We start from the raw sequence: 12,315 nt of genomic DNA on the forward strand, positions 1-12,315 counted from the left end.
ATCTGAAGCTACACATCCCACACTGATGGTCAGTTTGAAAGCCTCTGAGGATGAAGAATGCTATTCCCACACTAGAAATCTCTGTCAAACGTTTACCAGAAGGAATTGAGACAGCATCTGCAATAAGTGAGGTTTTATTCAGATGGGACAATGACAGGTTTAAATCCCCACCTGATCTGCTGCTCAAAGTCACCTCCGTTTCACTGGTCAGTTTCCCAAGCTTCAGGAAACTCATGTTACTCCGGAAATATTTGGATTGGCTGTAAGAGACGTCAATCAGAGAGCTCACCCACTCTGCCCATTCTCTCCTCTTCCTCTTCCACAACTGGTTCACTTCCTGTAGGGGCTGAAAACCAAGTGAGGAGATGGTAAGTGAAGGAAGAGATTTTATAATAATTACATCACATAATATCCACACTAATGTTCAGGCAGTCTGACTATCCTGTGGGGAATCAGGTGTGGAAATGCCCCTTATGCTGTGTGAGAAGATCCAGCTGAGAGAGCTGTTTACTGGGTGCTTTGTGCTGAACTGTTTGACTGGAGCTGTGTGTTGGATATTGAGTGTGTTTATTGGAAGCATTTCCCTTCTGATTTACAGGCTGAGTTTTGTTGATGGGTCATTACTGAATATGAGAAGGTGAGGTGTAATTATCTGGGAGGTGCAGAGTGTCTGAGGATTCTTACTGATTTCCTATTGTTGAGTTCTGTCTGTGTGTTGGGAGCTGGTTATTATCCTGTGGACTGTGAATGGTCAGTTCTGTCTGTGTGTTGGGATCTGGATGTTTCCTGTCTATTCAAATCCCTCCAAGAACCTCCCCCTGCCACAACAACCACCACCTCGCGCTCCCCCCCGCCCCCATCTCTGTAACCTCCTCAGAAAAGTATAAAAAGACTTGCATTTTATATTGAGCCTTTCATGACCACCAGACGTCCCAAAGCCCTTTACAGCCAATGAAGTACTTCTGAAGTATGGTCACTGTCGTAATTTAGGAAATCTGGCAGCCAATATGCGCACAGCAAGCTCCCAAAAACAGTAATGTGATACCACCAGATAATCTGTTTTTTAGTGGTGTTGATTGAGGGATTAATGCTGGTCTAGACACCAGGGATAATTCCCCCCTTCTTCTAAATAGTGCCATGGGATCTTTTACACCCACCTTTAGAGAGAGCAGAAGGGGCCTCGGTTGAAATCTCATCTGAAAGATGGCACCTCTGACAATGCACCACTACCACACTCCTTTTGTGCTGAATTATTCTATAAAGGGTTCTCCGTTACCATCCCTGGCTCTCACTGTCTTTTCCCTCTGTTGGTCAGGAACAGGGACACTGTGCATAGGAAGAGGTACAAGCTCCACTCACAGGAGAGACCAGTGACAATCTGCCTCCACTCATCTGCTGCTGAAACCCTCATCCATACCTTTGTGGGCTTCAGATTCACTAACTATTCCAATGCTCTCCAGGCTGCTGTCACATCTTGCACTGTAAACTTGAGCTCCTCCAAAACTCTGCAGCCCATGTCCTAACTGACACCGAGACCCAGTCCCCAATCACCCCTATGCTCACTGATCTACATTGGCTCCTGGTCAAGCAACATCTCAATTTTTAAAATACTCATCCCTGTTTTCAAATCTCTCCACGTCCTTGCCCCTCTGTCTCTGTAACCTCCATAGCAATTTGGCTGCAATACCCGGAGACACGTTTACTGAAATGTCTTTTAATGCCTTCTTTAAAGATTTTACCTGAAGGCCTCGGCCTTTCCCAAAAGCCTGGGTTTGGATTTGATACTTTTGCCCAGTGCTGTGGCTGATAGCTGAATTTGGGATGTGCAGTCTGAGCGAGTGCAGTGTATCTAATTTCCCAGGATAAAGCAGAACCCTTCAATCAGCTACACTGAAGCAATATTTTCCTTAACTTCTAGCACTTCCTGCCCAGTGTACTTTCTTCAAATAATCTGGGAAAACAATGGGTTAAATTTCAAAATCTCCATTTTATTAACATTTCTCCTGAGTGCTTTTTATATTAAACACATATTCTAAGGGTAAAACTGGTCATTGCCAGCACCACTCAAGCTCACAGTGAATTGACAGCCTGTTTTACACTCCGCCCGACTGTCTTTTCCATTGTCCTCATGGGAAGATGGGGGCTGGGTGGAGGAAAGAAAGTAGCCACATTGTCTGCTGCTGGTCGTCACTATCCAGTGTCCCTGCTGGAAACAGAGGGTGTGTGACAGTCAAATGAGGAAAAGAAAGGACTTGCATCTGATCCCCCCACACAGGGGTATAGCAAACTGGCACTCACAGTGGAACATATGAATATACGAAATAAGAGGAGAATTAGGCCATTCGCCCCTTGAGCCTGCTCCACCATTCAATAAGATCATGGCTGATCTGTTTGTGTTTCAAATGCTTTCTGGAAATCCAAGTACAGTACTTGTACAGGCTCCCCTCTATCAACAGAACATGTTACATGTTCTCCTTCAAAGAACACCAATAAATTGGTTAAAAATGATTTCCCTTTCACAAAACCATGCTGACTCCTTCCGATTACCTTGAGTTTTTCTAAGTGCCCAGCTATAACTTCTCTATTGATAAATTCTAACGCCTTCCCCATGACAGACATCAAGCTAACTGGCTGATAGTTTCCTGTTTTCTGCCTCCCTCCTTGAATAGAGGAGTTTAACTTGCTACTTTCCAGTCTAATGGAACCTTTCCAGAATCTAGCGAATTATGGAAAATTGACACCAACAAATCGACTACCTCATTAGCCTTTTCTTTTAAGACCCTAGGATATAGTCCATTAGGACCCAGGGACTTGTCAGCCCACAGCTCCATCAGTTTGCTCAGTACAGGTCCCCTAGAGATTCTAATTTCACCAAGTTCCTCTCTCCCCTCGGTGAATAGTCTCTGAGGAGTCAGTCCCTTCAGCAAAGGAGGAGAGGGAGTTGGAGCAAATCATGTTTCCTTTTCCTGTTTTACAGAAGGATTGCACCGTACTACACCAGAGAATACAGAGAGGATAGACACCGCAGATAGACCCTGACCATTACCCAAGGAACAACTGCACAACTGTGGGTAGACATCCAGTCCCTTCACAGCATTGCTCAACACAGAGAAGGTTGGGCAGTGAAACCATCATTTGGACATCGGTCAGGTCAGGGGAGCTTTGACATATCATCAGATTTGAAACTGGTCAGTGGTGTTGAGCCTTCCATCAGAACCAATCTTTCTGAAGGTTCGGCTGTGGGTGATCGGTCAGGGTGAGGCTGGGAAGAAGTGTGGAGAGAGCTTCAATCATTCATCGAGCTTCATGGACCACTGACTCATTCCTACATGTGAGAGGCTGTTCAAGTGTGAGGTGTATGAGGGGAGCTTCACAGGCTTCTAAGATCTCCTTATCAGCAGGGTGCATCTGTTGAACAGTCACATGGAAAGGAAACCATTCAAGTGTGAAGTGTGTGCCCAAGACTTTGCACAGTCATCGAGGCTCTTGAAACACCGACGCAGGCACACTAGGGAGAAACCATTCAAGTGTGAGGTTTGTGACAAATCATTTTCGCAGTCATCAAATCTCCACAGACACCAGCGCATTCACACAGGGGCAAAGCCATTTACATGCGAGGTTTGTGACAAATCATTCTCAGAGTCATCGCACCTCCGCGTACACCAACGCATGCACACTGGGGAGAAGCCTTTCACATGTGAGGTGTGCAAGAAATCATTCTCGGACTCATCGACCCTCCGTAGACACCAACGCATTCACACAGGAGAGAAACCGTTCACATGCGAGGCGTGCAGCAAATCATTTACGTACTTAGCAACCCTGCGCGTACATCAACGCATTCACACAGGAGAGAAGGCATTCACATGTGGTGTGTGCCACAAATCCTTTTCGCAGTTATCGAATCTCCACACACACCAACGCAGTCACACAGGTGAGAAGCCATTCACATGTGAGGTTTGTGACAAATCATTCTCAACGTCATCGAACCTCCGCGAACACAAACGCATCCACACAGGGGAGAAACCATTCACGTGCAAGGTGTGTGAAAAATCATTTTCACAGTTATCAAACTTCCTCATACATGAACGTATTCACACAGGGGAGAAACCTTTCAAGTGTGAGGTGTGTGACAAAGCCTTCTCACGCTTATCAAGCCTCTTGGTCCATCAGAGGATCCACACAGCAGAGAAACCCTTCAAGTGTGTTGTTTGTGATAAACCTTTCGCCACATCTACGAGGCTCTTGACACACCAGAGAATTCACACAGAGAAGTAATCCTTCTGGTGTGAGATGAGCGACAGTCTTCAGAAACTTATTGAACCTCCTGCTCCATCAGAGGATTCACAAAGGGGAGAAACAATTCAGGGACAATGTTTCTGACAGAGCTTTCAGCCAATCCTCTGACCTCCTGAAGCACCAGAGAATCCACACTGGTGAGAAACCATTTAGGTGTGAGATGTGTGACAAGCCTTGCACTTTGTGAAACCCACTCACAAAGGGGAGAAACCCTATCGGTGAGAGTTCTGTAATAAAGCCTTCACACAGTCGTCGAACCTCCTGGAACATAAGAAAAGCCACTTCAAAGACAAACCTAGCGTGAGGTGTAAGAATTCAGACCTGATTAGATTTGAGGAGTTGTTGCTATCCATAACCAACTTAACTTTTAAATCCCAAGTTCACAATGGTCCTGTTGAGCTGACCTACAAGGTACAATCATCGAGAGAAAGAGAGAGACAAACAGGCATGGTAAATAAGGTAAAATTATGCAGTAAGTGTTAAATATACTTAACAAGCTGTGAAGACAGCATGGACAAACCCTCAAAGAGCACGGAGCCTCTTGAGTACTGACAGCACATTTGAAGTCTTTCTCTTCTGTTGATGTTGCCCACCATGGGTCACTATCTGCCCCTCAGAAGAGTGTTCCGCCAGAAGCCCTGATAATGCTGTGTCGAAGATGTCTCGGAAACCCCAATATTTATCCCGAATTCTGAGGCTCCTTGTGCCATATTAGGATATGGCTTGTATTAACCCTTTCAGTTGATTAAAAGTTAGATCACCAGCTTTCTCCCCACCTACATGGCTCAAGTCAAGTAAACAGGAACTGAAAACAAATGCTCATCCTTTGTACTCAATTGTACTTCTAAATGTTACCTGAATAAAAGTACAAGTGGAATTCCCATAAACCCATGATACATCCTTATCAAAAAATTTGGCTAGCTGGTCTTCTCAAGTTGTTTTCACACACACACACACACACAGGAACTAGTCATGCATGTCCTAAAAGCCATTAGTACCAGGTGTTAACGGTGTCTCTCGCGGTGAAACAGGACAGATAAAAAAACAAATATGTCTTAAATGACTGATTCAGTTGACCTACCTAAATGATCAGTGTATTGGAAGACTATTCTCATTAAAAGGTATGTGTGTTGTACTAGCCCTTATCACTGTAGGGAGGGATTCATGCTGAGGGTGGAGCTATTATTCCTTCCAAAGTCCTTGAGCTGATTCTTAGTTTGACTTTTAAAACAAAAAGAAAAGGGTGCTAAGACCTGGGACAGTTAGACACCTAACTCTTATCTGCAAAACCAACATCCCAAGGATGTCTTACTGCAGCTGTACCACGCCTGGAGTACTGTGTGCAGTTTTGGTCTCCCTACCTAGGAAAGAATATACTTGCCAGTGAGGGAGTGCAGCAAAGGTTCACCAGACTGATTCTTGGGATGACAGGATTGTCATATGAGGAGAGATTGGGTTGATTAGATCTGTATTCACTGGAGTTTAGAAGAATGAGAGGGGATCTCATTAAAATGTATAAAATTCTGACAGTGTTGGACAGACTGGATGTAGCGATGATGTCTCCTCTTGCTGGGGGGGTCTAGAACAAGGAGTCACAATCTCAGGAAATGGGATAGGCCATTTAGAACTGAGATGAGGAGAAACTTCTTCATTCAAGGGGTGGTGAAGCTGTGGAATTCTCTACCACAGAAGGTGGAGGCCGTCACTCAATATATTTAAGAAGGAAATAGATTTCTGGACTCTAAAGGCGTCAAGGGGTATGGGGAGAGAACGGGAGTACAGAGTTGGGATAGAGGATCAGCCATGATCATATTGAATGGTGGAGAGGCTTGAAGGGCTGAATGACCTACAGCTGCTTCTATTTCCTACGTTTCTATGTTGTTCACAGTACTGACAGCCCTGAGCTGCTTTAGCTGTCTCACAGCTGCAATTTGCTAGCAGCCTGTCCTAACTATTTACTTACCTGTCCTCCCAGCAGGCAAGGACTTAAGCTAACCTATTTAAAATGTGGTTAACATGGAGACCTAAACTGTTAGTCCTAATTAATGTAAAATCCTAAAATTAGTATATTATCAAAATCTTACAGACGTGTGCCAGGATTGTTTCACCTCCTCCTCTCTCACCAGACACCGACATCTCCACACGGGCTTGGAGCCTGGTCACCTGCTTCCTTTACACTGAGAGTTGTCTGTGTTGTTTACCCTCCAGTGTTCACACAGGGGAGCTGTTGTTCCAAAGCACTTTCTGTCTCAGCAGTGTCTGTCTCGAACCTCTCCCACCATCAGTCCAATCGTTTCAAGAAGGCCAATTTAACCTTTGACCAGATCACTAAACATCGCCAAAAGAAGGTCTTAACCCACATAGAACCTGTTGCTGATGCACAGATGTCACTATGTCCTTGGGAAGACCTCCTTAACCACAGGAAATAGGCAATTCAGCAGAATGTGTGTCAAGATTTTCCCTGCCATGGACAAAGAGGAAAATACCTCGATAGTTTCCACAAAGTGATTTATCTCCCTTCTTGAAGATAGCTGAGTTAGAGTTTTTATCTGCATGGGAGTGAAGGGTTATGGGGTGGAGGGGGGACAGGCAGGCAAGTGGAGTTAAGGCCACAGTCAGATCAGCCATGATCTTTTTGAATGTTGGAGCAGGTTCATTCGTCTGAATTGTCTACTCCTGCTCCTATTTCTTATTATGATCTACCTCTCCTCCTCTTACCTCCCCTTCCTCTCTCTAATCTCTCTCTCCTCCCCGTCACTCCTCCACCAGCATTATAAAGATGAGAGGGATAGAGAGAAAGTTCGCCATTTTAAACTATGATAAATGAAAAAACAAAGCAGAAACTCCATACAATGTTATTGAGGTAATAATGTAATTATGATTATATTAAACTATTTTTAACTATTTCTCCTGTTTATGTGACACAACTGAAATAAACTATTATCTGTGGGCCTGTAGTTTGCTGAAATAATTGCTGACCACAACATGTTGACTGGAGTCATGAAATATGACTGACTGTTGGTGCCTGAATGCCCCAAAAGCCCTGAGTGTAATTTGAAGAGCCGCCTCAAACAGGCGCACTCGGCAGAAACTCACCACTCTCATTATTCCCATCTGGGGGCCGTGGTCATTTCTGTGGCTGGTACCAGCTTCCTGGGTGATGTTTCATAAACCAGTGTTAAAGGTTATCAAAGTTCAATTTACACTTGATGTAACATATTTAAAATTCCTGATATGTTTAATTTCAGCCGGATTGCACTAATATAACTAACACAAACTAGAATACACTGTCAGCCACAACAAGTACACTTGTGTTGTTGCATATTTGTCAAATTTTACTATAATAAACATTTTTTTAAAAAATTGTGTGTGACCAACTGAAGCAGTTTTATTTAAGGCTGGTACATTGTGATCTGATTGGCTTCATGATCAATGCAGTCTGTCAACATCTACAGGATAATTTCGTCATTCATTTTACAAGTTTGTGTTTCAATAAACGTTGGGCGTGGTTTGTACAGGGAGCCCAGAGTCTGAGGAATTATTCGTGTGGCCCTGACAACAACTTTAATCCATGTTCATGGAATAATCCATCTGGAGTTGGACTTGAACCCACAACCTTGTTTTCTGAGTCAGAGGGTTGTGAGTTCAAGTCGCACTCCAGGATTAAAGCACAACAAAAGTTCATGGCTGACAATCCAACACAGTACTGAGGAGTGGTAGAAATTACAGAGATCAGGAGAGGCAGTTGTGATATAATGTACATGTAAGTTTATGGAAGCATAAATTAAACTCCAGCCAATCCCTGCCACTGAAAGAGGATGTGATTGAGTAGTCCTATGACTCCTCTGCACACAGGATACAAGCAGTAGCGGTTGAAATCAGTCAAGTATCTATATAATCTCCCGGTTAACTTGTCTCTATATAGTCTTATCTTCAAATAAAGAACCAATATTATTGTTTTACCAATTTTTGTTGTACGATTGGTATGTTTACATAGAAAAGAAGAGTGCAACATGGTGGCAGCATGGTTTTTGGAGATTTGACTGAGAATTATACAAGCCTCAACCCTTTCACATGCAGAAAAAGAACTGCAAAAGTCAGACAACTAACTCATTCTGTGTAACTCATTCTGAAACTCTAGGAATCCTACACTATTTTCATTCTGGGATATTGCACCTCCCTCCAGACAGCAGGCATGAGATCCTGATAAGATTGTTCAAATTTTCGAGAGCTTAAATCGTATAAGTGTACCAGCTGCAAAGTTTATGCAGGGACAGAGACTAAATAGCTGACACTGTGAGGCTTAGCTTTAAGCAGAGATTCACAGACAGAGGAATCCATTACTGCTGCTTGCTGTCCCTGCAGGTGGTTACGGAGAGATTAAAGCACTGCAGACTGGGCTAGGGAAGAAGAGTCCATCAGTCATAGTTCCTAACAACTAGGAGAAGCATGCAAAAAAGCTTTTTAAGTGTTTAATTTTACTCCTGAAGCCCTACCGTACCTTTTTCACATCAAAAGTCACTTTTGAGGGTAGAGCTATACTCTAACATCCAGAATTAAAAATGAATTAACCCCCTTGGGAAAAATAAATCTTTACTGCAGTGAAGGTTTCTCATCATAAACATTTTAACAAATAGCTGGTTACATCCTGTACAGGTAACCTTTTCATATTTCACAATTACAAACATTGAATTTACAATGGTATAAGGGCTTTACCAAAGCAAAAGCAAATAAATATAACTAGTAGGATTTGCAGTTAAACATCATAGGATTGTCATAACTAGAGACTGCTTTTCTCCTACACCTTTTCTTTAATCTCTAGACAGCGCACCAGTAATTACATTGTTTTTCCAAGCAACATGCTCACTGTTAATGTTGTAGGGCTGCAGCATCAAACTCCAGAGAAACAACTGAAGATACTTCATGTGGATTTTTTCCAAAAACACCAGCAGATTATGATCGGTGTAAATTAATATCTCTCCTTGATTATCTGAAATGTACACTTTAAATTGTTGAAGAGACAAGACAAGACTTAACATTTCCTCCCAATTGTGGAGTATTTTTGTTGACATGTATCAAGTTTTCTTCAGAAATTACTGACTAGACACTCTCCCATTATCATTCACTTGCAGCAGTACCACTCCTACGTCTACATCAGTGTCATCAATAGCTATTTTAAATGATTTATTGAACTTCGGAGCAGCCAAAACAGGTTTGTTGATTAATAATATTAACACAGCCTTTAACTTCTGAAAGGCAGTCTGACAAGGCTCTGTCCAGTTATGTTTTATATTTTACTTCAGCAAGTTTGTTAATGGAGTGACAACTGCACTGAAATTCAGGACAAACTTCTGGTAGAACTCACAGATTCCGAGGAACTAGTATTTCGCATTTTGTTTTGAGGATAGGAAGTCCAGAATTATTTTAAGTTTAACTCCTCTGGGCAACATTCAACCTTGCCCCACTCACTTTTTGCCAAATTTATCACCAAATCAGCTTTTTGTAATTTAGCAAATAGTTCATTTAGGTGTTTCACATGTTCTTCCCAAGTGTTACTGTAGACCAACAGATGTACACAGTTGTCTACTCCAGCAATTACTTGATTTGTCAATGTTTGAAAGGTAGCTGGTGCATTCTTCATTCCAAATGATACAACTTTACATTGGCACAGGCTGTTTGGAGTTATGAAAGCAGAAATTTCTTGGGGTTGATCTGTTAGTGGAACCTACCAATAACCTTAAAGCAAATTGATCTTTCTAATCAGGTTTGATTTGGTACAATGGTATCATTGTCCAGCTGTAAATAGCACATGGACGAGGCGCTTACACTTTATCCGTGCTGACTCAATAGCAAGAGATTTCGGAAGCACAATTTTTGTTTCTTGGAGCTGCTGATGATCATTTGTCTCAGCGCTCTGCAAAAAAAATAAATTTAACTTCCATCCTTACTTGAGCCAATTTTCCAGGACTGAGTTATTAAGATAGGTGTAGCATTCCCCACATGAATGTCATGCATAGCTAAAGTTGTTTGCCCTGGTCTACCAATGCACAATGACTTGTCTTTGTTAAGTGCTTTGTCTATGTCACCCTGACGCTTCTCTGGACGATGGTGTAATATTCAATCCAAATTTTTTCTAACATCTCTGCATTGGCTAATTTCATTACGGGGGTTTGATCTGAGAATTTTCAATCTCTGACTCATCATTGGAAACCTCAAGTGTATTCATTTCACCATTTTCCTTTTTCACGACTTGAATGACATTCACTGGATGACTAGCCCACCTGATATAATATTGTTTAGCATATAAAAATGACAAACTTGTTGCTTTATCCTGTCTGCGATACTAATTACATAGCTTACCTCTGTTGGAGAAGGAAACAGTTAACTCACAAGAAGTTCAATCGGTAATTATTGGTTAACAAGCTAAGTACGCATTTGGTATGGAAAGCAGGTGAGACAACTTGTTCTATAGAGAGTTTTTTGCACCAGGAATAAAACTCCATCTGAAGGAGTCAGTCTTGGTTTCTGTCTTCATTGCCAAGCAGCCATTGGAGCTTAACAGTGGGAGCAGGGGGTGGCTACTGCTTGTAAGTAAAAGATTGGAAACTAAGCTTTCTTCAATCAAAAGACTGCACTTAGAGTTAACTTTAAGAGCAGAGTGGTTTGTAGTCACTCAAAAATGGCTGAATCAAAATGTGGAGTGTTGGGTATGATTACCCACCAATGTTTTCTGAACTTCAACCATATGATCAATGGAAAAATGAAGTAACCATGTGGACACAGATAATGTTCTTGCCAAAGAGAAAACAGAATAGCCTTGGCACTTTTGATATTGTGTGAAAACAAAATAAGATGCAAAGGATTTTCGGAGTTGGAGCCTGAGCAATTGGACACGGATGAAGGCTTGGAAACATTATTAGATTTTATGGATAAAATCTTATCAAAAAGATGATTTATTAAGTGCTTACAAAGCATGGTCCGATTTTGACAAATTTAGGAAGTTGCATAGAAGATTACAAAATGGAATTCAGACTATATGCAAGTTTGCAAAAGTTCCATCTAGAAATTCCCCAATCGATGCTGGTGTTCAAGTTGCGAGAACAAAAACAAAAATACCTTGGAAAAACTCAGCAGGTCTGATAGCATTTGCGAAGAGGAATACAGTTAACGTTTCGAGTCCAAATGACTCTTCATCAGAATGAAGGAAAAATAAAAAAGAGGTGAAATATAAGCTGGTTTAAGGGGCAGTGGGACAGGAAGAGCTGGATAGCGGGCCAGTGATAGTGGAGATAGCCAAGAGATGTCATAGACAAAAGGACAAAGAGGCATTGACGGTGGTGATATTAGCTAAGAAATATGTTAATGGGGACATTAAAGGTGGAAAGCAGGATGAGCAAGGGACAGATAGTCCTAATGGGGGTGGGGGTGGGTGGGGGGGAATCGAAATAGGCTAAAAGGTAGAGATAAAACAATGGATGGAAATACATTTAAAAATAATGTAAATAGGTGGGAAAAGTAAAATCTATATAAATTATTGAAAAAGGGGGATCAGAAGGGGGTGGGGAAGGAGGAGAGAGTTCATGATCTAAAGTTGTTGAACTCAATATTCAGTCCAGAAGGCTGTAAAGTGCCTAGTCGGAAGATGAGGTGCTGTTCCTCCAGTTTGCGTTGAGCTTCACTGGAACAATGCAGCAAGCCAAGGACGGACATGTGGGCATGAGAGCAGGGTGGTGTGTTGAAATGGCAAGTGACAGGGAGGTCTGGGTCATGCTTGTGGACAGACTGAAGGTGTTCCACAAAGCAGTCACCCGTTCTGCGTTTGGTGTCTCCAATGTGGAGGAAACTGCATTGGGAGCAGTGAATGCAGTAGACTAAAATTAGGGAAGTGCAAGTGAAATGCTTCATCACTTGAAAGGAGTGTTCGGGCCCTTGGACGGTGAGGAGGGGGGAAGTAAAGGGGCAGGTGTTGCACTTTCTGCGGTTGCATGGTAAGGCGCCGTGGGGTTGAGGGGTAGGGGG

General features: G+C 42.5%; 1 protein-coding gene and 1 pseudogene across 1 annotated transcript; both read left to right on the forward strand.

The window, feature by feature from the left end:
• The first annotated feature begins 314 nt into the window (after positions 1-314).
• On the forward strand, positions 315-5,431 carry LOC121291791 (zinc finger protein 271-like). Its single transcript, XM_041213363.1, has 2 exons — positions 315-368; positions 2,978-5,431. Exon 2 carries the CDS (start codon positions 3,424-3,426, stop codon positions 4,273-4,275), a length of 852 nt encoding a protein of 283 aa, XP_041069297.1. The 5' UTR covers positions 315-368; positions 2,978-3,423; the 3' UTR covers positions 4,276-5,431.
• A 4,640-nt stretch (positions 5,432-10,071) lies between these two features.
• LOC121292045 lies at positions 10,072-10,213 on the forward strand (annotated as a pseudogene).
• The last annotated feature ends 2,102 nt before the right edge of the window (positions 10,214-12,315 follow it).

Source organism: Carcharodon carcharias, chromosome 19 (assembly GCF_017639515.1).
Source record: "Carcharodon carcharias isolate sCarCar2 chromosome 19, sCarCar2.pri, whole genome shotgun sequence".
NCBI classification, from domain to species: domain Eukaryota; kingdom Metazoa; phylum Chordata; class Chondrichthyes; order Lamniformes; family Lamnidae; genus Carcharodon; species Carcharodon carcharias.